At 41.8% G+C, this 26,047-nt stretch overlaps 1 protein-coding gene across 1 annotated transcript in view; it reads left to right on the forward strand.

Annotated features, from left to right (window-relative positions):
- The window catches only part of CACNA1S (calcium voltage-gated channel subunit alpha1 S), a 451,977-nt gene that overhangs the window by 403,883 nt on the left and 22,047 nt on the right, over positions 1–26,047 (forward strand). Inside the window, exons 35-39 of the mRNA XM_075195636.1 lie at positions 2,785–2,881; positions 3,901–4,003; positions 15,651–15,752; positions 16,407–16,531; positions 17,051–17,182. Coding sequence (XP_075051737.1) covers positions 2,785–2,881; positions 3,901–4,003; positions 15,651–15,752; positions 16,407–16,531; positions 17,051–17,182 — 559 coding nt within the window. The remainder of the gene's footprint in view (positions 1–2,784; positions 2,882–3,900; positions 4,004–15,650; positions 15,753–16,406; positions 16,532–17,050; positions 17,183–26,047) is intronic.

Here is a 26,047-nt window from a genome sequence, read left to right on the forward strand (position 1 = left end):
GTAGGAAAGTATGGTGTAACGCCCCCTTGTGGCGTTATAGTGAACCATGCACCCTGGTTACTGTAAGCAGGGGTCACTGGGGGTAGGGGGGGTAAGTTAGGTGTTTGTGAAAAGAGCAGGGACACAGGTTGGTTGCTGTGCTGATGATCCACACAAGCCTGCTAGAGACTGAGAAGAAGGAGGGGCTGTGAAAAAGTGCGGGAAAGAAGGAGGAGAATGTAAGCAACAGAGGGAGAGCAGAGACAAAGAAGTGCTGTGACAGTCGGGTATCTTGACATTGCCTGGGAATGTGAGCACGGTGGCTGCAGCAAGGGAAAGTAATGTGTGCCCTGAATAGGGGAAGAGTCCACAGAGAAGAGACCCCTGGAGAGAAAAGGGAATTTGCTGCAAGAGCAGGGCCTGATTAAGGGTTCTGGCCGCCCTAGGCTAATACGGCCGCAGCGTCCCCCCCCCCCCCCCCCCTCCGAATATTTAGGTGTATAGGAACACTCCTGAATATGAATGTTCAGGTGTATTCTCCAGCATTCAAATTTAGACAGATTGTGCCATTGTCTCTTACCTGTCCTTGCTCTTCTCTCTTGCAACTTTGTTATCCTCTCGCTGGCTTCCGGAAAGTTGGCGTCCTTTTTTGAAAATGCAAAAATGTATTATAATGCAAACCCTGAATGATTAGGCCCTTTAGTTAAAACAAAACACTCCATTATGGCCAGCTAAAAGTATCCCATTGGACAGGCATATATAAGCAATATCTGAATATTTGTTGTCAATCAAATACAAACCTCTACCAGCCCCATCTCACTAATATTTAGTATTCTAGTGATTGCTGAGACCACCCATGTGACCACCACACAATCATGAGATTCTGCCCCCCAAAGCTGCTCTATTTTTTAAATACCCCCTGCAGCCATTTTCCTTAACCACAAACCCCCCCCCACAGCCATTTTCCTTAACCCCTGCTGCAGACATTTTCTTTACCTCCCACCCTGCATCCATCCCCCTTGCAGCTATTTTCCTTACCTCCACTCTGCTAGCTAGCTATCCCCCCCCCCGTCACATCAAAACTCCCCCAGTCACATATATCAGCCCCCCTCCTCTGCCCTCCTTCATACATATCAACCTCTCTACCTCCCTATAGATTTTCATGGCAGCCCCCCCCCCTCCCACCCTATAGATTTGTATGACAGTCCCCCTCTCCCTCCCTATACATATGCATGACAGTCCCCCCTCTCCCTCCCTATAGATATGGAGGGTAGTCCCCCCCCCCCTCCTATAGATATGCAGGGTAGTTACCCCCCCTTCCTATAGATATGCAGGGCAGTTCCCCCTCCCTATAGATATGCAGGGCAGTTCTCCCCCTCCCTATAGATATGCAGGGCAGTTCCCCCCCCTCCCTATAGATATGCAGGGCAGTTCCCCCCCCCCCTCCCTATAGATATGCAGGGCAGTTCCCCCTCCCTATAGATATGCAGGGCAGTTCTCCCCCTCCCTATAGATATGCAGGGCAGTTCCCCCCCTCCCTATAGATATGCAGGGCAGTTTCCCCCCCCCCTCCCTATAGATATGCAGGGCAGTTCCCCCCCCTCCTTATAGATATGAAGGGCAGTTTCCCCCCCCCTATAGATATGAAGGGCAGTTCCCCCCCCCTCCCTATAAATATGCAGGGCAGTTCACCCCCCCCCCTCCCTATAGATATGCAGGGCAGTTCCCCCCCCCCCTCCCTATAGATATGCAGGGCAGTTCCCCCCTTCACTTACCTGTAGTTGTGCCAGCGTCGCTCCTCTCCTCAGATCAGCAGATAGGAAGTGAAGACGTCCTGCTTCCTGTCTGCTGCAACAGGCAGCCTGGCGATTGGCTGTGTGTTGCTAACCACCAATGCTTTTGATCGTCGAGCCCCCCCCCCCCCCCGCGGCGACCCCCCCCCCCCCTCCCCCACCCTGCAAAAAAATATGAATGAAGAAAAAAAAAATGTAAAAAAAAAAAAATTAAAGAAATAAATAAAAAATACCCACAGTGCCGCGCCCCCCGGGACCCAGCGCCCTAGGCTGCAGCCTGGTCAGCCTAGTGGTTGATCAGGCCCTGTGCAAGAGACAATGTGCATACACAAAGGGATATAAGAAAAGAGACCCTAGAGAGAGGGTTGTAGCAAAGAGAGGCAGTTGTAGGAAACCCAGGAGGTGCAAAGAGAACACTATAGAAGAGTGTTACAGCGCAATGGATTTTACCCGTGCAGACCAGGCTGCCGAGTACACTGATAGAGTGTCAGAGCTTAAGCTGAGAGAAACACAGAGAAAGTGTCAGAGTATGTTGGAGATAAGCTACACTGTCAATCCTGCATTTGTATACTGGAAACAGACAGGCTGAACTGTGAATAGTAGTGGAACTATTGTGACCAGGAGAACCTAGTATATATATACTGTGACACCAATAATAGTTTGAGTGCAGGACGAATAAGGAAATATACTTGCAACCATATGCATATTGTCTATTTAAGAACCGTGTTGGAGAGAGTAAGGAGCTGTACATAATTTTTTTTATTTCTTTGAAATCTAGTAATGTGCTGGAGGGAAAAAGTTGTTTAAATAACAGAGTTCAGTTTGTGATAGAGATTGTCTGGCGACCAAATTATTGTCACTTTTATATCACCTTCAAGCAAAACTTTGGAAAATAACCTGCTTGTGCAGGGATACCCAGGTTATATAATATAATTTTAACAGCTACATATTAATAGTAAACGGGGAATATCATAACTTCAAAGCACTGATTTGATTCTGTTCCTCTACACAGGGGGAGAATCAAACATTTAGATGTTGTTACTCTTCTGCGAAGAATTCAGCCTCCTCTAGGTTTTGGAAAATTTTGCCCCCATCGGGTGGCATGTAAGGTAAGTAAAAAAATCTTGACTTTGAAAGAATGAGGGAACATTATGGATAAATCCTAAATGTGATTGTATGGTTTTGATATTACATAGCTTTTTTGTATCCTGATTTTAAAGCTACCATAATTGTAATTGCTTATTTAAATGATCAATTAGGATTTTTTTTTAATGCGCTCTACATGAAGTAATTGGAAATTAAATTGATATACCCTCTTTAGAAAACCTCAAAACTTCATTGTCATGCTCACATTTATTGTACATGCACAGGGAACCAAAAACATATTTATATATCCTACTCTAATTTCCTTCTTCCATTTTCAGCTTACAGCAGATATTGGGGGGTAAATGTATGATACCCTGGTTTTTGCAACTCGCGGGAGATCGGCGTCTTCGCGGCTTAAATTTAAAGCGGCGCTGCCTTGTAAAGGGAAGTTTCCCTTTACAAGGCAGCGCCGCTTTAAATTTAAGCTGCGAAGACGCCGATCTCCCGCGAGTTGCAAAAACCGGGGTATGATACATTTACCCCCGGGTCTCTACATTTTCACCAATAATACCATTGCTCTCTACTACATTGTGCCTATATGACCATGCTTGGTCTAAAGCCATAAACATCCTTGCCTTCCCTTTCAAATCATGTGCCTTATCTAACCATGTCTGAATTTCTCACAGCACTAGTCTCCAGCTTTCCAAAGTTCCAATGTTTTCTACACATATATCCTGTATTGCAAGCATACACTGTATATTGATACGCAGTACTTCAGCATATGTGTAAATGGCTGAAACATTGTCAAAACTATATGTTTGCATTTATAATTCTCTTCAAGCAAAGAGTTGTAAATTTTGAATGGGGAGAAACACATGCAACATTTAAAATCATACCAGTATTAGAAACCAATATCTATAATGTAAATGTACACAAGTAATATTGTTATATTCATTTTTAGCCTTGATGTTATACCCATATATCTATTTAGAATATATATATATATATATATATATATATAACTCTTATTTTTATTTTGTAGAGATTGGTCAGTATGAATATGCCTTTGAATAGTGATGGTACTGTGACATTCAATGCTACTTTATTTTCACTTGTGAGGACGGCTTTGAAGATAAAAACTGAGGGTGAGATAATAAATTTCTAATATCAGCCACAAAGAGCTCTGTAATATGTGTGTGTGTGTGTGTGTGTGTGTGTGTGTGTGTGTGTGTGTTTGTGTGTGTATGTGTGTGTGTTGGTAGATACAAAGTGCCCAGGCTTGCCATGGTGAAATATGGTTGGGATGCATGATGGCTCAGGCCTCATCCATGCCCCATCTGAGCGAGATAATAGAGCAAGGGTTGGTGGCAACATGGACCAATAACTTTCTAGCAGTGGCTTTTAATCACAGGACAATCCATACATAGAGAAACAATGAATAATGACACAGAAAGAAGAAAATAGGTTTACACGTGTTACAGGTGGCACATGTCACGATCCGAAACTGAAATATAGGATCCCTATGTCTGTCTAACTTGGCACTACTCTACCCAGAGGCACGGAGTTTAACAGGACTGGTTGTCTTCACCAAGAACCCCCGCAAGGAGGTATGGGCTTTGCAGTCACTGCCCCACAGGCTGCGGCCCTCAGGGAGAGCATTAGACGAGACCTGTATGGAGAACACAGGAGCGAGAAAACCACAGAGAGGTGAACAGACTTGAGAAGGAGATAGCACTGAACAGAAACTGGGGAATCACTGGAACAGGGAACTGAACACAAGGAAGTGATATCTGTGGATGAGAGTAGCACTGAACAGCAACTGAGGATTCGCTGGAACAGCGGACTGAACACAAAGTGATATCTGTGGATGATATTTAAATTAGGGATGTGCACCGGCGACTTTTGAGGTCTCGTGTTTTGTGTTTTGGATCCGGATTTTCGTTATTTTTGAGGTTCGGATTTGTCTCGCAAAACACTTGACGAAAGGTCTCGGTTCGGATTTAAGGTTTTGGATTCGGATTTTTTTGGAAAAAAACATAAAAAGTTTAAAAATCAAGTTTTTGGGCTTATTTTCACTCCTAGGCTATTATTAACCTCAATAACATTCAATAACAAGCATTTCCACTAATTTACAGTGTATTCTGAACACCTCACAATATAGTTATTAGTCCAAAACGTTGCAACAAGGTATCTTTCTGGACTGCGTAGAGGAGTGGGTCACCACAATATATATTAAAAACCCTGAACTTTTATGATTCGCACCAATAAATGTACCTGGACTGCGTAGAGGAGTGGGTCACCACAATATATATTAAAAACCCTGAACTTTTATGATTCGCACCAATAAATGTACCTGGACTGCGTAGAGGAGTGGGTCACCACAATATCTTAAAAACCCCGAACTTTTATGAATCGCACCAATAAATGTACCTGGACTGCGTAGAGGAGTGGGTCACCACAATATATTAAAAACCCTGAACTTTTATGATTCGCACCAATAATTGTACCTGGACTGCGTAGAGGAGTGGGTCACCACAATATATATTAAAAACCCTGAACTTTTATGATTCGCACCAATAAATGTACCTGGACTGCGTAGAGGAGTGGGTCACCACAATATCTTAAAAACCCTGAACTTTTATGAATCGCACAAATAAATGTACCTGGACTGCGTAGAGGAGTGGGTCACCACAATATCTTAAAAACCCTGAACTTTTATGAATCGCACCAATAAATGTACCTGGACTGCGTAGAGGAGTGGGTCACCACAATATATTAAAAACCCTGAACTTTTATGATTCGCACCAATAATTGTACCTGGACTGCGTAGAGGAGTGGGTCACCACAATATATATTAAAAACCCTGAACTTTTATGATTCGCACCAATAAATGTACCTGGACTGCGTAGAGGAGTGGGTCACCACAATATCTTAAAAACCCTGAACTTTTATGAATCGCACCAATAAATGTACCTGGACTGCGTAGAGGAGTGGGTCACCACAATATCTTAAAAACCCTGAACTTTTATGAATCGCACCAATAAATGTACCTGGACTGCGTAGAGGAGTGGGTCACCACAATATCTTAAAAACCCAGAACTTTTATGAATCGCACCAATAAATGTACCTGGACTGCGTAGAGGAGTGGGTCACCACAATATCTTAAAAACCCTGAACTTTTATGAATCGCACCAATAAATGTACCTGGACTGCGTAGAGGAGTGGGCACTGGGCACCACAATAAAATATATAAAAAACCTTCAACAGATCTGCATTACACTACACATACGGCTGCTCCTCCATCCTCTCCATCATATACATGTTGGAGTTTTAGCGTGTGACAACCTCTTGTTTTTGATAATGTCAGTGCATTTTGAATATTTTTCAATTTGCCCCACACCACTGAATGTACTTTATCTATGATACGCATCTATCTATCTTGACTGCGTAGTGTGGTGGCCCCGGTACACAATTTGGTACCGAGGCCACAATATAATTAAAAAACCCTCCACGTGTCAGAATTCCACCAAACAAGTATCTGGACTGCATAGTGGGGTGGCCCCGGTACCCAATTTGATACCGGGGCCACAATACCTCCTCCAAACATGGTACAGACAATTCGTCATTGAGATCCCAGACAGACAGGGTCAAAGTGTTATTGTTTGACTTTGTAAACCCAAAAAACTGTCCCTGTTGCACATAGTCGTGCAATGAAGACTGACTTTTTCATTTAAAGGCACGATCTTTCAAGTGTAGTGTTTGTAAGTCTAAGTCATATTATACTTTTGGTAAAATTGGTTTATTTTGTTCCTCTTTATGGTAATTAGTAATAGAATTAAAGTATGAAATAGAATTAAAGTATGAAATAGAATTAAAGTATGAAATAGAATTAAAGTATGAAATAGAGTGGTATAGAGTTGTAGTGTGGTATAGATAGAGTGGTCCACACAATATAATAATAATAAAACCCTCCACGTGTCAGAATTCCACCAAACAAGTATCTGGACTGCATAGTGGGGTGGCCCCGGTACCCAATTTGATACCGGGGCCACAATACCTCCTCCAAACATGGTACAGACAATTCGTCATTGAGATCCCAGACAGACAGGGTCAAAGTGTTATTGTTTGACTTTGTAAACCCAAAAAACTGTCCCTGTTGCACATAGTCGTGCAATGAAGACTGACTTTTTCATTTAAAGGCACGATCTTTCAAGTGTAGTGTTTGTAAGTCTAAGTCATATTATACTTTTGGTAAAATCGGTTTATTTTGTTCCTCTTTATGGTAATTAGTAATAGAATTAAAGTATGAAATAGAATTAAAGTATGAAATAGAATTAAAGTATGAAATAGAATTAAAGTATGAAATAGAATTAAAGTATGAAATAGAATTAAAGTATGAAATAGAGTGGTATAGAGTTGTAGTGTGGTATAGATAGAGTGGTCCACACAATATAATAATAAAACCCTCAACTGGTCTGAATTCCACCAAACAAGTATCTGGACTGCGTAGTGTGGTGGCCCCGGTACACAATTTGGTACCGAGGCCACAATATAATTAAAAAATTGGGCATCAACTGTCACCGTTGTTTAATATCTGATACACCTAAATATGGACTGCACAGTGGAGTGGCCCCGGTAGTAAATTTGGTGCCGGGGCCACAATACCTCCTCCAACTTCCAAGTGTAGTGTTTATAAAGACAGACAGCGTCGAAGTGTTATTAGTTGACTTTCTTAACCCTAAAATTGTCCCTGTTGCAAATATTCGTGCAATGGACAGTTACTTTTTTATTGAAAGACTCAAGCTTTCAAGTGTAGTGTTTATAAAATATAAACAACAATACAGTAGTTTTATAGCACGTCAATACCTCTTGTTTTAAATTATGACACGACATTTTACTTTTGGTTTAATTTCTTGTATTTTTTTAAATTTGGTTTTACTTTTTGAACATGGCAAACGACTGTTGATTGGTCATATAATGCAAAAAAAAAAGGTCCAAGATGGAATTGTCCTTGGGCCCTCACACCCACCCTTATGTTGTTTAAATAGGACATGCACACTTTAACAAACCAATCATTTCAGCGACAGGGCCTACCAAACAACTTTGGCTGAAATGATTGGTTTGTTTGGGCCCCCACACCAAAAAAGCTATTCATCTCTCCCTGTACAGACTAAACAGGCTCTACTGAGGCAAGATGTCGTCCTCATCCTCAACCTCTGATTCCTCTCCCCCTACAGTGTGTACTTCCTCCTCATCACACATTATCAATTCGTCCCCGCTGGACTCCACAACCACAGGTCCCTCTGTAGTATCTGGAGGGCAGTGCTGTACTTCATTGAGGAATTGATTATTCATTTTTATAAACATAATTTTTTCAACGTTGTGAGGAAGCAACCTCCTTCGCCGCTCACTGACCAGGTTCCCCGCTGCACTAAAAACTCTTTCCGAGTACACACTGGAGGGGGGACAACTCAGGTAAAATAGAGCCAGTTTGTACAGGGGCTTCCAAACTGCCTTTTTTTCCTGCCAGTAACAATATGGACTGTCTGACATGTCTACTTGGATGGTGTCAGCAAAGTAATCATCCACAATTTTTTCTATTGTGACAGCATCCAATGCAGCGAGAGTAGACATGTCTGCAATGGTTGGCAGGTCCTTCAGTCCGGACCAGATGTTATCAGCATCCCCGCCAGTGCCTCTTTTGGGAAAACTGAGCTTTTTCCTCGCAGCCATAGATGTGGAAGAAAATGAGGGTGGAGCTGTTGGCATGTCACGGTCCTCTTCAGAGGACAATCTCCTGACCAGCAGGTCTTTGCACCGCTGTAGACTTGTGTCCGCCGGAAACAGAGACACAACATACGCTTTAAACCGAGGATCGAGCACGGTGGCCAGAATGTATTCCTCTGACTTTAAAAGAGTGACCACCCTCAGATCCTGGCAAAGCGTACGAAGGGCTACATCCACAAGAGCTACATGCTTGGTGTAATCGCAATGGCTTACCAGCTCCTCCCTCACTTTCTCCAGCTGCTTCTGCAACAGCCTGATCAGGGGAATGACCTGACTCAAGCTGGCAGTGTCGGAACTGACTTCTCGTGTGGCAAGTTCAAATGGCTGCAGAACCTTGCACAACACGGAAATCAGTCTCCACTGCGCTTGACTGAGGCGCATCCCCACTCCTTTGCCTATGTCATAGGTGGCTGTGTAGGCCTGAATGGCCTTTTGCTGCTCCTCCATCCTCTGCAGCATATAGAGGGTGGAGTTCCAGCGCGTCACAACCTCTTGTTTGAGGTGATGGCAGGGCAGGTTCATGCTTTTTTGATGTGCCTCTAGTCTGCGGTAGGCACTGGCTGAATGCCGAAAGTGTCCAGCAATTTTGCGCGCCACCGCAAGCATCTCCTGCACACCCCTGTCACTCTTGAGGTAATGCTGCACCACCAAATTAATGGTGTGGGCAAAACATGGGACGTGCTGGAAATTGCCCATATTTAATGCCCGCACAATGTTACTGGCATTGTCTGACACCACAAATCCCCATGAGAGTCTAAGTGGGGTAAGCCACTGGGAGATAATTTCCCTCATTTTCTCTAATATGTTGTCAGCGTTGTGCCTCTTATTAAAGCCTGTAATGCACAATGTTGCCTGCCTTTGCATGAGCAGCCATTTTGTAGATGCTGCTACTGATGCAGCTGTTGCTGTTGCTGCGGAAGTGGATGCATCTACCCAGTGGGCTGTCACAGTCATATAGTCCTTCGTTTGCCCAGAACCACTTGTCCACATGTCCGTGGTTAAGTGGACAGTGGGTACAACCACATTTTTAAGAGCACTGAGGACACTGGATCGTACTTCTCTGTACATTTTTGGTATCGCCTGCCTAGTGAAGTGGAATCTCGAGGGGATTTGGTACCGGGGACACAATACCTCCATCAACCCTCTAAATCCCACTCCACTGATGGCGGACACCGGGCGCACGTCTAACACCAACATTGCAGTTACAGCCGCAGTTATACGCTTTGCAATAGGGTGACTACTATCGTATTTTGTGGTCATGGCAAACGACTGTTGGACGGTCAATTGTTTTGTGAAAGACTTAGCGGTCTTACGACTTCCCCTCTGGGAAGATGACCGACTAACAGCAGCAACAGCAGCAGTGGCAGTAGTAGGCGTACCGCTGCAGGATTCCTCGGATGAATCCCGTATTGAGGAGGACTCAGTCTGGCTGCTGACTTGGGCTGCAGGACTGAATCTGATGGAGATTGTGGAGGAAGTTGACGAGGAGGGTGTTGCTGGTGTGTATCCAACTGGACCACAGGATTTAGGTGTCCCTGTACCGATGAGGGTCCTAGCCCCAGTTCCTGAACTAACCACTGAACTATGAAGGTTATTCAGGTGACGTATAAGGGAGGATGTTCCTAGGTGGGCAAGATCCTTACCCCTGCTTATTTGAGCTTTACATAAGCTACATATGGCCATACATTGGTTGTCTGGATTTGGATAAAAATAACTCCAGACCGAAGAGGTGCATTTTTTGGTCTTCTGACCAGGCATGACGATGGGCTTTTTCATCCCATGGACATCAGCTGTTTCCCCCCCTGGTGCCTCATTTACAATAACCACATCACCATCCTCATCATCAAGTTCCTCCACAGCGCCAGCTACATCATCAATAGCCTCCTCCCGAGCCACCTCTTCCCGTACAGTGATGGGAAGGTCAGGCTTGACAACCACCAACACCCTTGGACTCGCCTTGGGGATTTGTGATAATTTCTCTTTAGAAGGCAGAGTTGTTTGCTGTTTTGTTGCTGACAGCATAACTCTCTTCAATTTTTTGTAGGGGGGGGGAGGAGGAGGAGGGCTAAGATCCGTGGGTGAAGCTGAACCCCTAGTCATGAACACGGGCCAGGGCCTAAGCCGTTCCTTGCCACTCCGTGTCGTAAATGGCATATTGGCAACTTTACGTTTCTCCTCAGATGATTTAAAGTTTCTCTTTTTGCTACTTTTTCTTAACTTGGGCTTTTTGGATTTTACATGCCCGGTACTACGAGATTGGGCATCGGGCTTGGAAGACGACGTTGATGGCATTTCATCGTCTATGTCATGACTAGTGGCAGCAGCTTCAGCATTAGGAGGAAGTGGGTCTTGATCTTTCCCTACTTTATCCTCCAAATTTTTGGTCTCCATTATATGTAGCACAAGATACTGCAGAATGTGTGAACTTGGTAATATTGCAGTACCAATGGACTTATACTGCTGGATTGGTTTTGCAAATTTGGTTATAATTATTATATATTTTTTTTTTTTTAAATTTTTTATTTTTTTTTACTTTTTTATTATTTTAAAAAAACTTGGGAATAGTGGGGAAATAACTATGCCCTTAGAAGCACAGAGCACAGGACACAGCACCACTGGACTGAACAGGACACGGCACAGGACCCAGCAGCACTACGGAACTCAGCAGGACAGAGCACAGGACACAGCACCACTGGACTGATACTGCAGAATGTGTGAACTTGGTAATATTGCAGTACCAATGGACTTATACTGCTGGATTGGTTTTGCAAATTTGGTTATAATTATTATATATATATATTTTTTTTTAAATTTTTTATTTTTTTTTACTTTTTTTTTATTTTTTAAAAACTTGGGAATAATGGGGAAATAACTATGCCCTTAGAAGCACAGAGCACAGGACACAGCACCACTGGACTGAACAGGACACGGCACAGGACCCAGCAGCACTACGGAACTCAGCAGGACAGAGCACAGGACACAGCACCACTGGACTGATACTGCAGAATGTGTAAACTTTGTAATATTGCAGTACCACTGGACTTTTACTGCTGAATGTGTGAACTTGGTAATATTGCAGTACCAATGGGCTTATACTGCAGGATTGGTTGTGCAAATTTTGTGGTAATTAAAAAAAATTAAAGTAGTTTTTGGTATTTTTAAAAAAAACTTTTTTTTATTTTTTTAAACACAGGGGAATATTGGGGAAATAACTATGCCCTTAGAAGCACAGAGCACAGGACACAGAACCACTGGACTGAACAGGACACAGCACAGGACCCAGCAGCACCACTGACCTCAGAAGGACAGAGCACAGCACACAGCACCACTGGACTGATACTGCAGAACACAGCACAGCACAGCACAGCACAGCACAGCACAGCACAGAACTAAACAGCACAGAACTAAACAGCACAGAACTAAACAGCACAGAACTAAACAGCACAGAGGACCACCTAACACACCCTCCCTCTACCCTGATCAATGCCCGAGTGAAGATGGCGGCGACTAGCGGGGAATTTATAGGATCCGAGTATCGCGAGATCCGACAACGGGATTATGAGTCAGAGCCTCAGTTTCACTTTTGAATTTGGCGCCAATACCCGGATCTGTCTCGGATCCGACTCGGATCCGCAACGTTCGGGTGGGCTCGGATTTCATAAATCCGAGTGCGCTCATCCCTAATTTAAATCTTCACTTGTTAAGCACTCATTGCCAGCGATAGCATTGGACACACTAGTTTCCTGATTCCTGTATCTGTGTTCTATTTGTTCCTTACCTTGCTCCTGGCTCAGCATTTATGTGCCACCTGATACCTGGATTGCATCATACAAGTATGCTGGTTCCTGGTTCTGCTTATGTCTCCTGTTTCCTGTTCTCCTGCATCTGCACGCTATTCATACATAGATCAACTCGCAATCCTCAGGCATGGACTGTGGCTCCATGGAATTCCAGAAAATATTGTGTCTGACAGAGGTTACAATTTAAAGCTTGTTTCTGGAAAGCCTTCTGTAATCTGCTCGGAATAGATCTGATTTTCCCATCTGCATATCATCCACAGATAAATGGGAAGACAGAGAGAGTTAATCAAACCATGGAGCAATATTTAAGATGTTGTACCTCTCGTTTTCAGATTATTGAGCAGAACATTCTTCTAGAATATCACCTTTCTACTGCATTTGTGGGATTCATCCTAAATCTACATCTTTTTATATTCTTGATTATGTATATTTTTCTGACATGCGATACTGTCAGAATTCTTTAATCAGTCTGGAGGAGAGTTCATAAGGCCTTGTCCCAAATGTTTTGATAAAAATCACAGACCATTTAAATTCCACATTGGGGACCTTGTTTGGTTTTGGACAAAAAACATCTGTATTCGCCAAAACACTGCTAAATTGGGACCTTGAGTAGGTTCTTAGTCAATATAAGATCATCAAGAAACAGTTGGCTTTACATAACACCCATAACATCCCTAACTTCTTGATTGTTCTTTTCTGAAATTGTCTTAAAGAACTCCTTCCTAGGCTTCACCTCCGGTACTTATTGATGGATCTGCTGGGTATGCAATTGAAAAAAATATTAGATTCAAGAAGAATTTGGAATAAAGTAGAATATCTAGTCCATTGGATGGGCAATGGACCTAAAGAAAGGTCATGGGACCCTTCTCAAGCTCACCATGCAGAAATATTAAAAGCTAGATTTCATTATCCATTTCCAAACAAACCCATTTAGGGGTCTCATAACTGCTCCTCAATGGAGGGGTATTGTTAGGGTTAAATCTGTCTTGCAACCTGCTGAGCACTCATATCTTTTAATGCACTTCAGCTGCAAACTGATCGGGGTACTCCACTATATAAACCCTCTCTTGTCAAGCTCTCATTGTCAGTAATAGTGTTGGACATGCTAATTTCCTGGTTCCTGTACCTGCGTTCTATTTGTTAGACATTATATCTGTTCCTGGCTCCAGCATTTGTCTCCTGATACATGGATTGCATCATACAAGTCTGCTTGTTCATGACTCCGCATATATTTGGCTCCGATTTTCTGGTCTACATCTACATGCTATTTATATATAGCTCAAGAATCCTCAGGCACACACTGCAGAAACTATCTTTTGCTCAATTGTAGGGCTTTACAGTGATTTTTGAAATGTGTGTAAATTTGTGCCAGCATTGCTTCAGAGACATTGTTTATTATCTTGCATTGCCTCAGACACTGTAAACCTGCACCAGGATTTCTTCAGAGAAATTTTTTATATCTGTGTTGTAACAAAAGACTGTAATATTATTGTATGATTCCTGCATCACCTTATTCATCCTCATATTACCTCAGAGCTTACGCTTTCATGTCTGCTCTTGATACTGCAATACATTTCATATAACTTTTTACTACAACATAACCTCGCTATTCCTGTGATGTTCTAACACTCACATTGCCTAGCAACCATTTTCCCTCCCTGCAGTAATCAGCTATATGTAACCATATGTTACTATATGTTATTATCGGTGGTAGTCATTGGTGCGAATAAGAGATTACCGACATCAGTAACTCCAACAAAAGAATGCAGATTGTTTTAATTTACACAAGTAGGAAATTGCGATTTACTCAAAAATGGACACACAGGAATTCCATCAACCCTGCTATATTAACCCTGACTGTACAACATGCCGGCACTCACAGTGACATCGCTTCAACTAGCGACAGTTACATTGCTAGTATTAAAGGGGCAATGTGAGGATACGCCAGCTCTATAATGGCTTTTGATAAAGCCAATTAGACTGCTAATTGGACTGCTAATTAGACTGGACTACCAATTAGACTGCTAATAGACGTTTCGCTAATTGGCTTTATCAAAAGCCAATTAGCGAAACGTGCGTTAGGCGTTTCTGTGTCATGCTGTCCTGTCAAACTGTAATATTATCTTTACCACAGCGCTTTTTATAACATAGTACAGATTTCATGTCAGGGGGCTAGAATGTTACTATCTATCCTCCGTTACAGGTTAGATTGTCTCTGCATATAGATGCGGGTCACAGAGGCTGCATAACAGAGTCCTTTACAGGGAATCCTTTGTTAGACAATCAGTTTTGACCCTACAAAGCAGAACCATTCGCAGAGGCTGCATAACAGGGTCCCTTTACAGGGAATCCTTTGTTAGATAGGCAGTTTTTGACCCTATAAAGCAAAACCACTCACAGAGGCTGCATAACAGGAGGGTCCTTTACAGGGAATCCTTTGTTAGATAAGCAGTCTCGATCCTACAAAGCAGAGCCATTCACAGTGGGTTTTTGAATCCATAACAACTGGGTAACGACACCTAAGGAATACTATCAATACAGTCCCCACTACTATAGATACATCACGGATTAATTATCCACTATTGTATAGGTGTTATCTAGGATTCGATAATCCAATTAACACAGTCTTTATGTAACACAGCATAGTTTATTACATGAAACTGTGTTATATGATTCGCTTATTCAACTCTATTTAGAGTGAATATGTTTATAAATGTGTTCTATTATTGACACATATTTCTAATAGGATTATAATTTCATTAACCCATAACTTCCCCCTTGGCAGTTTTCATAATGCCACTGATAGGTTTAGATAACAGGTATTTTGACTAATAATAGAAAGGGTATTTTACCCACACATTGGAGATGTTAGACAGCTACACAGTTTAGCAGGTAATACTGCTTCTTAACAGTATTTTCATTTTTGGTCATTATCAGTCATTTACACCTTTTAATACTTTCGCTAATTTTGTGTATTATCACTAATCCCGGATATTATATGGGAAATCTAGTATTTTTAATGTATATTAATAAAGTTATTTTTTTTAAATAAACGTATTTCTTTCGTTCTGATTGCTTATAATTAATAATGCAACCCCCAGAGTGCCCCTCTATACATATTCTCTCTTGCTTTTCGTTTTGGTCCTAAACTCTAACAATGCATACATCTTTCTTCAATTGCCCTGTATACTCTCGCGTCATGTAGGTAACTTTGAACAAAGTAATGAAGAGCTGCGAATGATTATAAAGAAAATTTGGAAAAGGACCAGCATGAAACTACTGGACCAGGTGATCCCACCAATAGGAGGCAAGTATGCTTGTGAGCGCAAAGCTTACACCGCTTGCTTTCATATTTCTAATGTGTATAGCTTTTTATTGTATACAATATATTTTGTTTTATCCTATATTTAAGGTATTACAAGTATAATCCATTGCTAATAGTACATTAATAATTAATTAATGAAAAAGAAGAAGGTGCAATTCTTTAAATTAATGAAACGTGTACAAGTGAAACAAAACATTTGAAAAAGTGCAGCTAGGACAATTAAGACTGTGTAAGTGAAAACAAAAGAAAATGTATTCCAGTACTCTAAAGCAAACACTAAATCACTATGTGTCAGCATATACATAAGTAGAGGAATTTTGTGCACAATATAGCTATATTGGGATAAGTTCACCTGCCAATGTCATGGCATCTCCTGTAGGTGAGTCCCTAGCCACTTTAGCAGCAAGAGTACTCGGGGTGCCACAATTAAAACCTACCCTGAGCCTCCATTTTGCAAAGCATGCAGCAACTGAAGGGAGTGGTCCAACTCCCAAACAACAAACTAGAATTTGTGAAAAAGAAAGTGCTAATGTATCTTGGGTAAAAAAGAATTAGCAGGGATTACTGAACTATTCTATATTTCATAACAATAAACAGACCTGCAATGTGTTAGTGATTTATTTTTCTATCCCAAAGATGATGAGGTGACCGTAGGTAAGTTTTATGCCATCTTCCTGATACAAGAACATTTCCGCAAGTTCAAGAAACGTCAGGAAGAGTATTATGGATATCGGCCTAAAAGGAATAATGTGGAGATCCAGGTAATTGGGCATTTTTGTTACTAAGAATAACAGGTACAATTTCCTGCTAATCAATCAGTTATTAATAATGAATAATATTCAAGCCAATCAAAGATGAATATTATGGAGTGTTTAGTAAACCCTTTTCATTTTTCCTCATCAGTATTTACCTATACCCTATCCTACTTCACAATATTACTGGTACTACTATATGCCCTCAGATACATTGTCAGTTGATTAATACACAGAAATATGAAGCCAATCAAATATATCAATAATGCTCTTTTCTCATCCATCATTTGTAATACAACTCCTAGGATGCATTGCTAGATTCTTTTCCAGAACACTAATCATTCATTATACATTATTCTCTACCTGATCTTGAAATTGAAGTATGAAAAGATTAATCTAAGGACAATTCTACCCCGGAAGGCTGCATTGAAAATTTGATTAGTACAAACTTGCGCAATAGAATTTTCTTGAAAAAACCATTAACATTATAATTTTAAGAAGTATAACAAGATTTGTTAACTGCTACAGGCTGGTTTGCGTACTGTGGAAGAGGAGGAAGGGGAAGGTGAACTACATCGTGCTGTCTCCTGTGATCTAACCCCTGAGGAGGAATTGGAGAGGGCAATGGTGGAAGCTGCCATCGAAGAAGGAATTTATCGGGTGAGGATGAGTATTAGAAATTAACTGTACATTTGGGAATTATATCTATTCAAGAACAAACAAAAATCTCAAAATCTGCCCTCAACATTTGGCCCGAGGATGTAGTGTAGTTGTGACAAACATAAACACCTTTGCTGCAAGAGACCTATTCACTGCCCGACATTTTGTTCACACAAGCCAGTAAAAATAATAAGAATCCCTACCCTTACTCCTGTTTTAATGTTAATTAAGTTAACCAACGATGCTGAAAATGAACATGAAGTACATGAGCATAGCGTAAAGTCTCTGGGTCCCAGAGTAGATTTTAAAGAGAGCACCACTACTCTAACCCACTCATTGGATCTATGTCATCCCTAAGTCATGGGTTTCGAATCCCTGTTTTCTCAAGACAATAATATTTTTGGACTCAACAAATCAGAACAAATCTAGCTATATAGGTACGCAGTTAAGGTACATGTTTCATATGGAATCTGGGAACGCTATGTTGCTGGGCCCTATAGCTCTCACATGGGATTCAATAGCTGTTGTTATGCACTTGATAGAGAGCTCCAAACTCAATGTTACACCTTAATGTTAATCTTTCCCAAACACTAGCAGCCATGGGAGACCTGGGACTCACCTGACACAAGTTGTAATTGATTAATGTGAAAAATGGGGTGCAAGAGAGATGGGACTTCCATTCTATAAACAAACAAAAAAATAGGTCTCCCATGGCTGCTAGTGCTTGGGAAAGAGTTGCCTTTAAAAGCTGTATGCAGGTAAGACTTTAGCCCAGATAAAAAGCATAGCATTTGATCATGTTAGGACTGACCAGAAAGGGAAGATTTTGGCATGAGCTGGTCAGCTTATCATATATTTCAATATGTGGAACGAACATTCCCTGCTTTAATATAGAAAAGTAGTTAGTACAGCATTAATTATGTGTGTGGAGAGTGCAGAGTATCCCTGATTTACATATATATATATATATATATCTCTCTCTCTCTCTCTCTCTCTCTCTCTCTATATATATATATATATATATACAAGTTAACCCGTGCATGATACTCATGCATTCTAGTCAAATCAAGCTACTTAAGGTGTTAAAAAGGTTCTTGTCATGCATTTGGGCCATAGCCCAGGCCTCCTCAGGGGAAGAGCGTTACATCCCGACGCAAGCGCCCTTTTTTAACGTTGTTTTGTCCACATGTCACCACCTCATGATTTTTCTCCATCACCTCATCCTTCATCTTCATCGCCACATCCTTCATCAAGCTACTTAAGGTATGGTCTACAAAAATTAAAATCAAGAATGGGCGCTGATGTGTCACCAGAAAGCAGCCCAAGTTAACATATAGGGAGCCACCTGCTCCCCAAAGACATATAGCAATAAAAAAGGTAACTCACAGCGCTGAATGGTTCACATACATAAATGCCAGCATCTAACATGGATAGCTGTAACATAAGAAAATAAACATAGAGCAGTACAGTCTCAACATATTATGGAGATAAATAGGATGTCTATTAAAGGTGATCCCTCTTCCACAAAGTGTTCAAGATCCTTGATAAAGAATCCATTGGATTTGAAACGCGTTGATTCAACAGGGGTGACTATCGTTTAGGACTACCGGAGGAATGCCCAGCAGGTGGCGCTGCAGCTTAGTTTTTTTTTTCCACACACGCCACTAGGCATATATATATTAGATATATATATGTATATGTGTGTGTATATATATATATGTATATATATATATATATATATATATATATATATATATATATATATATACATATATATATAAATATACAAAAAAGTGTCAAGCGCTGGGAAAACATGTGATGGGCGCTCTAACTAATTAACCAAAACACATGTTGATGTTTAATACATTAAGACAGTGCAAATATAAAAATAAATTAAAATAAAAAATACTTGTGATATATTATTTGGCTATAATTTCTTTCAAGAGCCGCTTTTAGATCCATATATTGGAGCGGTTGTCTTGTGCCGAGGATTCTGCATTATAACAATTGTGGATTTTTTATATGCACACATATATTTTTTACTATTTTTATTTTTTGGACACAATTCTTAGACTTGTAGGGATTGATACAATTGCCCGGGGGTGTTTTAATGTTTCTATTTTACATTCGTGAGTATATACCCATATATATGGTGATTCATTTATTATTTGTTATTGTGAGTAGTTAATTATGTCCTTTTTTATTTTAATTTATTTTTATATTTGCATTTAGTTTGTACTGTCTTAATGTATTAAATATCAACATGTGTTTTGGTTTGGCCAAATTAATTTATGTTAATTAGCGACCATCATAGGTTTTCCCAGCGCTTGACACTTTTTTGTATGCTTTGTTTGTTCAACGATTTGATGATTCATTGTTAGAGCTGCAGGGATATTGCCTGTTTATTATTTTGGTTATTAAGTCCCACGGATTATTATAGTGGACTGTCAGTGCCGTAGGCGATTCTCTAGAGAATCCAGTTTCAGGTTTTACATATATTCAAATATCTCTCTCTAGCAGGGCCGGACTGGGACTAAAAATCAGCCCAGGCATTTATAGCACACAGGCTCACCTGTTGTGGGCTCCATGCACTATATTGTTGCACACTGATGCTGGTGCAGTGTGCGTTTCTGGTGCAGTACAACATGATGTAGTATGCGTGTGTGTGTGTGTGTGGGGGAGGTATTTATTTCTCCTAATGACCCTCAACATTACATTGTTAGCACCCATATTATATCAATAAATACCATGACAATACATTATTAGTACCCAAATTACAGCAATAAATAACCCCCCACACACACTCATACTACATCGATATCCACCCACATTACAGCAACCCGCATCACCCCCACATTACAGCAATCGGCATCACCCTCCACATTACAGCAACCAACATCACCCCCATTACAGCAACCAGCATCACCTCCACATTCCAGCTACCAGCATCACCCCCATTACAGAAACCAGCATCACCCCCCACATTACAGCAACCAGCATCACCACTCACATTACAGCAACCAGCATCACCACTCACATTACAGCAACCAGCATCACCCCCCACATTACAGCAATCAGCATCCCCACTCATATTACAGCAACCAGCATCACCACTCACATTACAGCAACCAGCATCACCACTCACATTACAGCAACCAGCATCACCCCCCACATTAAAGCAACCAGCATCACCCCCACATTACAGTAACCAGCATCACCCCCCACATTACAGCAATCAGCATCACCACTCACATTACAGCAACCAGCATCACCCCCCACATTACAGCAACCAGCATCACCCCCCACATTACAGCAATCAGCATCCCCACTCATATTACAGCAACCAGCATCACCACTCACATTACAGCAACCAGCATCACCACTCACATTACAGCAACCAGCATCACCCCCCACATTACAGCAATCAGCATCCCCACTCATATTACAGCAACCAGCATCACCACTCACATTACAGCAACCAGCATCACCACTCACATTACAGCAACCAGCATCACCCCCCACATTACAGCAACCAGCATCACCACTCACATTACAGCAACCAGCATCACCCCCCACATTACAGCAACCAGCATCACCACTCACATTACAGCAACCAGCATCACCACTCACATTACAGCAAACAGCATCACCCCCCACATTATAGCAACCAGCATCACCCCCACATTACAGCAACCAGCATCACCCCCACATTACAGCATTCAGCATCACCACTCACATTACAGCAACCAGCATCACCCCCACATTACAGCATTCAGCATCACCACTCACATTACAGCAATCAGCATCACCACTTACATTACAGCAACCAGCATCACCCCCCACATTAGAGCAACCAGCATCACCACTCACATTACAGCAACCAGCATCACCACTCACATTACAGCAACCAGCATCACCCCCCACATTACAGCAACCAGCATCACCCCCCACATTACAGCAACCAGCATCACCCCCACATTACAGCAACCAGCATCACCCCCACATTACAGCAACCAGCATCACCCCCCACATTGCAGCAACCAGCATCACCCCCACATTACAGCAACCAGCATCACCCCCACATTACAGCAACCAGCATCACCACTCACATTACAGCAACCAGCATCACCACTCACATTACAGCAACCAGCTTCACCCCCACATTCCAGCAACCAGCATCACCCCCACATTACAGCAACCAGCATCACCCCCACATTACAGCAACCAGCATCACCACTCACATTACAGCAACCAGCATCACCACTCACATTACAGCAACCAGCTTCACCCCCACATTCCAGCAACCAGCATCACATCCACATTCCAGCAACCAGCATCACCCCCCATTCCAGCAACCAGCATCACCCCCCACATTCCAGCAACCAGCATCACCCCCCACATTACAGCAACCAGCATCACACCCCACATTACAGCAACTGGCATCACACCCCACATTACAGCAATACCCTATCATACTTATTAGCAATACTAAGCCCCAAACACACTACAACATTGCCGCCACCACGCCACCCCATACTACAGCAATACCACCAATTATACAGGTGCCACTGTAGGAAACCAATGTTTTGCTTTTTTCAAATCTCCCACAAAATAGCACCAACAGAGTACTTACACACATATAGGTAACAGGTACCCTTTTCCCTCAATTAAATAGTAATGGCAGAATTTTCATGAATCATTCCACATGAAATAAAACTCAAACAAATATATCAGAAAAAACATAACTATTGAATGATCATTTGAACCCACACGGCAGCATTACAAGTATTTCTATCTACAGCAAAATGCCAGAGAAAAATATTTTTATACTACAGTAACAGGATATGCGTCTTTTCTATTAATTTTAAATAACACAGTATATTAATTAAGGGGGATAGAGGAGGTGGGTGAGAGATAATTGGATGTGATCCATCAGTTTGATTAGATAGGAAACATTTAGATTATTTACCTGGAGACATTTACTCCCTTGACTCACAGGCAGGGCCGACAAGAGGAATTTTGGGCCCCAGTACAGCAACTTCTTTGGGCCCCCGTCATATTCAACAATGAGAGACTTGCCTTTGGCAGAAGTTCATATTATGCCACACCGTAGTGCCCCCAGGTCATCTTATGCCACATAATATTACCCTCAATTCATTAAATTTCAATTTGGCAATGCAGTAGTGCGCACAAATCAAATACCATACAGTAGTGCCCCCAAATAACATTATGCCATACAGTAGTGCCCCGAATAACATTATGCCATACAGTAGTGCCCAGACAAAAATCTCATTCACAAATAAAAATTGGTGCAGCATATCAGATACTGAGAGAGTGAATCCCAGGAGCAGCTTAATACACCATTTACAATGCAAACAAAAATAGATATATTGACACAATCACAGATAAAATTTATGACAAGCAGTGTTTTTTCCTCTAACTTAAAAGTCTCTGTACAGATAAATATGCAAGTAACATTACAGCGCAATAATAAGCAATGCATAGTGTTTTAAACATCATTGGATACACAGTAGTGCCCCCAGTTCAACAAAGGATGGTTAAAAACACATTGCACACGAGAAAATATATGAACTTCCCTGATTATGGCATTCTGTGTTCAGTTCTCCTACTGAGCGCGCTGGGCGATGAGGGATCTGCAGCTGTCAACTCACACAGGCAGTCGGGAGCAGGGACAGAGGGCAGTGGTCGAAGCGGAAATTTAGAAATGGGGGTATGGAAAATATAAGTGAATGGAGTATGAAGGCTTGATTTTTTATTTTCTTTTAACACTTGTCCCCTCTGTGCATTCCCATTCTTCATTACTACTTGTGTTTTATGATGGCTGCTTCCCTGACATTCCCATTCTTAAGATGTCTCTCCCTTTACACTTTCTTTACCTATGCCCCTGCACCATCTTCTCCTTTCTCCCTCTCACTTATCCCCCTGCACACCCTTCCCCCTGGCTCTCTCACCCCTCTTCCAGCACCCCTTCCCCATGGCTCTCACCGCTCTTCCAGCACCCCCTTCACCCCTGGCTCCTTCACCCCTCTTCCAGCACCCCCTTCCCCCTGGCTCTCTAACCCCTCTTCCTGCACCCCCTTTCCCCCTGGCTCTCTCATCCCTCTTCCTGCACCCCCTTTCCCCCTGGCTCTTACCCCTCTTCCTGCACCCCCTTCCCCCCCTGGCTCTCTCACCCCTCTTCCAGCATCCCCTCCCCCTCTGGCTCTCTCACCCCTCTTCCAGCACCCCCTTCCCATCTGGCTCTCTCACCCCTCTTCCAGCACCCCCTTCTTCTTTGGCTCTCTCACACCTCTTCCAGCACCCCTTCCCCTCTGGCTCTCTCACCCCTCTTCCAGCACCCTCTTCCCCCCCTGACTCTGACCCCTCTTCCTGCACCCCCTTGCCCCCAGGCTCTCCCACACTCGTGACAACCCTGCCCCCTGCAAAAATTGTGGCACCCCCCGTGCAAAAATCGTGGCACCCCCCCACCCGCGATCCCCTCCCCATTCAGAAAAAACATAAAAACTGTGTCCACATTGCAGGGCACAGTGCAGAGAATAAGAGGGAGGGAGCAGAGGAGCAGTCCACCGTCGCGCAACTTAGGTGGCTGGTTCCTGGGGAGGAGCCAGCCACCAGGAATCCAAGAAGTGTCGGGCCGGCCCATCTAGCCATCGGCCCTTCTGGCATTTGCCAGAAGTTCCAGATGGCCAGTCCGGCTCTGCTCTCTCTATAAATATATATATATATATTTATATATATATATCTATGTATATGTATGTATGTATATATGTATATATATATATACAAGTTAACCCGTGCATGATACTCATGCATTCTAGTCAAATCAAGCTACTTAAGGTGTTAAAAAGGTTCTTGTCATGCATTTGGGCCATAGCCCAGGCCTCAACCACCAACCACTCCCCACTGTCACCCCCGGCAACCATCAACCACTCCCAACTGTCACTTCTCCTTCAAGAAATATATATATATATATTTTTTTTACATCTTTATAAACACTTTTAACAATTAACAAATTAAATTAACAAATTAAAAACATCTTAGTATACCAAATTTCAGCCCTTTCTGAATTTTTTTTTCCACACACACTAAGCATTTAGTAGGTCAGTGTATAACTCCGCCCAGCAGGTGGCGCTGCAGCTTGGTTTTATTTTCTTCCACACACAGACAGACTAACACACGCCACTAGACATTTATATTATATATATATATATATATATATATATATATATATATATATATATAAATATAAAGCATCCAGGTGTTTGCCACTCATAAATAGCATGTGTACATTACCCGGTTGCCTTTCTCGGTACTTCACTTGTATGGATAGTATATTAAATAGATTCCAGGTGAGGTGGCACTTAAGGATTTAAGACAAATTGTAATTGTATCAAAAGGGTGTATTAAATCAATTCCAATGCACATGTTACAAACATCAGAAGTTAGTTAAAAATTTACAAAAGTACGCACAGGTTGCTTTAAGTGTCCAAATTGTGTGACTGAAGGTATATAGACATTTCACTATTCCATCCATTTCACAATGTCTCACACTATAAACTTCTATTTATCTCACTTATAAATTTCTACCATTTATTTACTTATAAGCTTCCGTTTTTCTCACATATCAATTTCTAGCATTAATTCACATATAAACTTCTACCATTTATCTCACATATACACTTCTAGCATCACAGCAAAAACATTTACCTCACACAGGAGCCATTTTGTCTAGTCATGATGATCATATTAATTTACAATGGCAGCCATCGTGAGACATGGAGGGATTAGATCAGCTTTCATTTTCTCTATTGTCTGAAACTCAGCCTTGCTGCCATAGTAGCTATCATCCCATAAACTCAATTTCTCCAGCAATAAACCACCAGTTTCCCATTACAAACTACCTTCAGTCATTAAACAATCCATTCTAAATATGTTAGGAACTCCAGGACTTAAATTTTAAACCAAACAAAAAATACAAACTCTATATATTCCATTAACACACCATAATCCTATTTCAATGTATCTCATCACATTGTCTTACTAACACTATTCACAGCATTGCAACATTGTTACAAGACAAGCAATTACACATTTTTCCATTCAATCCATTCAAACTAACATATAACCTATTTTTCATACTAGCCAGCCTCTAATATAAATTGTCTTCGGGGCCACTTCACATATACACAAACCTCAATTGCATTCATCTCACAGTTTCCAGCATGTTCATCTAGGAGCTGTGTCTGTATGTCCTATCAGGGTGGAAGTAGAGAAGGAAAGAACTCCAGCGTCTTTTGTTATGATATCATATCTATCTTCTGGGTGGAGTTTACCCTCCACAGGAAGTCGGTCACAGCATTTCATATGCAAATCTTGAGCTGCTACTCAGTTTTACACAAGTCCCAGGCCAAGAGGTGTGGAAAGAAAGTTATGAGTAGAGATGCTCACTGACCCCTTGGTTTTGGTTTTGATTTTGGATCTGGATTAGCTTCGGGTTTTGGTTTTGCCAAAACCGCCCTTGCGTGTTTTGGTTTTGGTTTTGGTTTTGTATGGCAACGAGTGCTCCACCTGTTTCTTGGATAAGTGAGGTAATTCTATAGCTCATAAATGTCAATGAGCGCTGACCCCCCTGGGATGCGTGCTTTTATCAGACACACACCAATCCAGGGTGCCAGACAATGCACTAAAAAGAGCTATTGAAATTCACAATAAAAAGCCATTTCATCAGTGAGCTTAGAATCAGCCCCAATGAACTGCTTTAAGGACGCTATTAATCAAAATGACCAAAGCACCTTTTCTCTTTGGGTGTATATTACACCCTAAACTTATTAGTGCAAATTACGG

Source organism: Mixophyes fleayi, chromosome 2, assembly GCF_038048845.1.
Source record: "Mixophyes fleayi isolate aMixFle1 chromosome 2, aMixFle1.hap1, whole genome shotgun sequence".
In the NCBI taxonomy this organism is placed as follows: domain Eukaryota; kingdom Metazoa; phylum Chordata; class Amphibia; order Anura; family Limnodynastidae; genus Mixophyes; species Mixophyes fleayi.